Genomic DNA, 1,920 nt, shown 5'->3' with positions numbered 1-1,920 from the left:
ATCGGAGGGCAACATCTCTTATTGGACTATAGAGTTAGACAAGTTTTCAAGTGCCTAAAATGCTGCGAGTGGGGACAGGACATCAATGCCCACGAAAGAAGAAGGGGGCTTGCATTAATTATGCTTTGGGCCATTAGACAAGGAGATTTGGCCCAGGGAGACAGCTAGCTCAGTGCATCACTGCTCTTATGTACAGGGACAGGCAGGGCTAGGTGCCCAGCTCCAGCTTCGGCTCCTTTCGGAACCTTTCGGTTCTTTCCGGCGGCCGGGCACTTCGGGAGCATTCGGGCCCCACTGACGTCACTCCCGGCGCCTTCGGCTCGGCTCGGCTCCCCTTCGGAACGCTTCGGCTGCACCCTCGGGGCGCACGTGACGGCGCGGACCAATCCAGTGCCAGCACGCGCCGCGCTCGCTGGCCCACGAGGCGAGGCGAAGCGACGCGAGCGGCGTTTTCGCACCCCTCCCTCCCGCGACGTATGCGTCCGCTCCGGGAAAAAAAAATAATCCCTAGCTACCTCCCCCTCGGTGCTACCCCGCGCGTGCCCGGCCCGGACCCACGGTACCTCCGGGAGTGGTAAGTTGCTCCTCGGAGACGCGGAGCGGGAAAGGCTGAGCGGACCGTCCACCCGGAAACACCACGAGGAGGGGCGGAACGACCCCTACTAGGTCCGGCAGTGTGAGGCGGCCTTTAAAAGCCGCGGCGGGGCGCGCCGACGGGGAGTGGCGGGTGACGCCTCGGTAGCGACGGTTGGGAGCTGTTGGGGGAGGGGGCGACTTGGGTTTTCGTGGCCCTTAAAGTTAAAAAAAAAAAAAAATTAAATTTAAAAATTGGCGTCATTTAAAGTCAATTTAATTATTAGGCTGGCTTCATTTTTAAAAAACAATAAAAACGGCTTCATTTAAAGCTAATTGAATCAATTTAATTAATTAGCAGGCTGGCTACACTTAACAAAAATTTAAATTTAAAAATTGGTTTCATTTAAAGCTGATTTAGTTCAATGTAATTAGCAGGTTGGGTTCATTAAGAAAAAAATTAAATTTAAAAATTGGCTTCATTTAAAGCCGATTTAATAAATTAACAGGCCAGCTTCTTTTTAAAAGAAAATTAAATTCAAAAATTGATTTCATTTAGAGCTGATTTAATTAGCAGGGTGGCTTCATTTACAAAACTTAAATTTAAAAATTAGCCTCGTATAAAGCCGGTTTAATTAGTTAAAATTTAATTCATGGGTTGGCTTCGTTTAAAAATGGTAACATTTTACGTTCTTGCGTTTTCTCAAAAGGCAAGAGTTAAAATAGGAAGTGGGATACAGGGAAGGAGGGAACCAAAGGGGCTCAGGTGATAAATGACAGTGCCCTAAAACTGTGGATTTTGTCTCCTAGGAAGGAAAATGACGGGCAGGGCCCGAGCCCGTGGGAGAGCCCGCGGCCAGGTGCTTCACACGACCTCCCTAGCAGCAGCTGTGGTAAGTGCTGGTTTTTTGGATCCAGAGCCGAGTGCGTTTTGAAGGATGAAGTGAAGTCCTAAGCGGCCCACAAAGTGCTTGGCATCACGTGAAACCTTTTTTGGAAAGTGGTGTGGCTGGTGTTGCTGCGGCAGCCCGCTTGGGCGTGGGCCCGTCCTACATCTTCCTTCACGTGGGATTAGTGCAGAGCTTTGTCATGGCGCCCTGGGAAGCAGCGTAGCCATGTGCCTACATCCGGCTAATTAGCCAGTTTGTCAGCACAGTGTGTCGGCTGGGTCATCGTGTCAGGTTAACAGGGCTGTTTGGGGTTCCCTGAGCTAGTCTCGGGGATACATTTTGAGAGCCGTATTGGTCTGAGACAAAAAGACATGCAAAAATCTAGAACTCTTGGTTCAGAGATATGATACCTTTTGTTAGACCAACTAAGAAATTGCAAAAAAACAAAAAAATTCTG

General features: G+C 49.5%; 1 protein-coding gene across 3 annotated transcripts in view; it reads left to right on the top strand.

Moving 5' to 3' along the window:
• Positions 1 to 426: 426 nt before the first annotated feature.
• The window catches only part of PIWIL1 (piwi like RNA-mediated gene silencing 1), a 29,013-nt gene continuing 27,519 nt past the window's right edge, over positions 427 to 1,920 (top strand). The window contains exons 1-2 of one of the 3 annotated variants that reach the window (XM_006017081.3): positions 427 to 574; positions 1,384 to 1,466. In XM_006017081.3, coding sequence (XP_006017143.1) covers positions 1,392 to 1,466 — 75 coding nt within the window. In that variant the 5' untranslated portion in view covers positions 427 to 574; positions 1,384 to 1,391. Of the gene's footprint in view, positions 575 to 601; positions 667 to 1,194; positions 1,284 to 1,383; positions 1,467 to 1,920 lie in introns of those variants that run through there. The other 2 variants (XM_006017083.3, XM_006017082.3) reach the window with 2 other exon arrangements.

Source organism: Alligator sinensis, unplaced genomic scaffold, assembly GCF_000455745.1.
Source record: "Alligator sinensis unplaced genomic scaffold, ASM45574v1 scaffold628_1, whole genome shotgun sequence".
In the NCBI taxonomy this organism is placed as follows: Eukaryota; Metazoa; Chordata; order Crocodylia; family Alligatoridae; genus Alligator; species Alligator sinensis.
The sequence above is the reverse complement of the archived record's forward strand: the minus strand, read 5'-3'. Positions and strand labels throughout refer to the sequence as shown.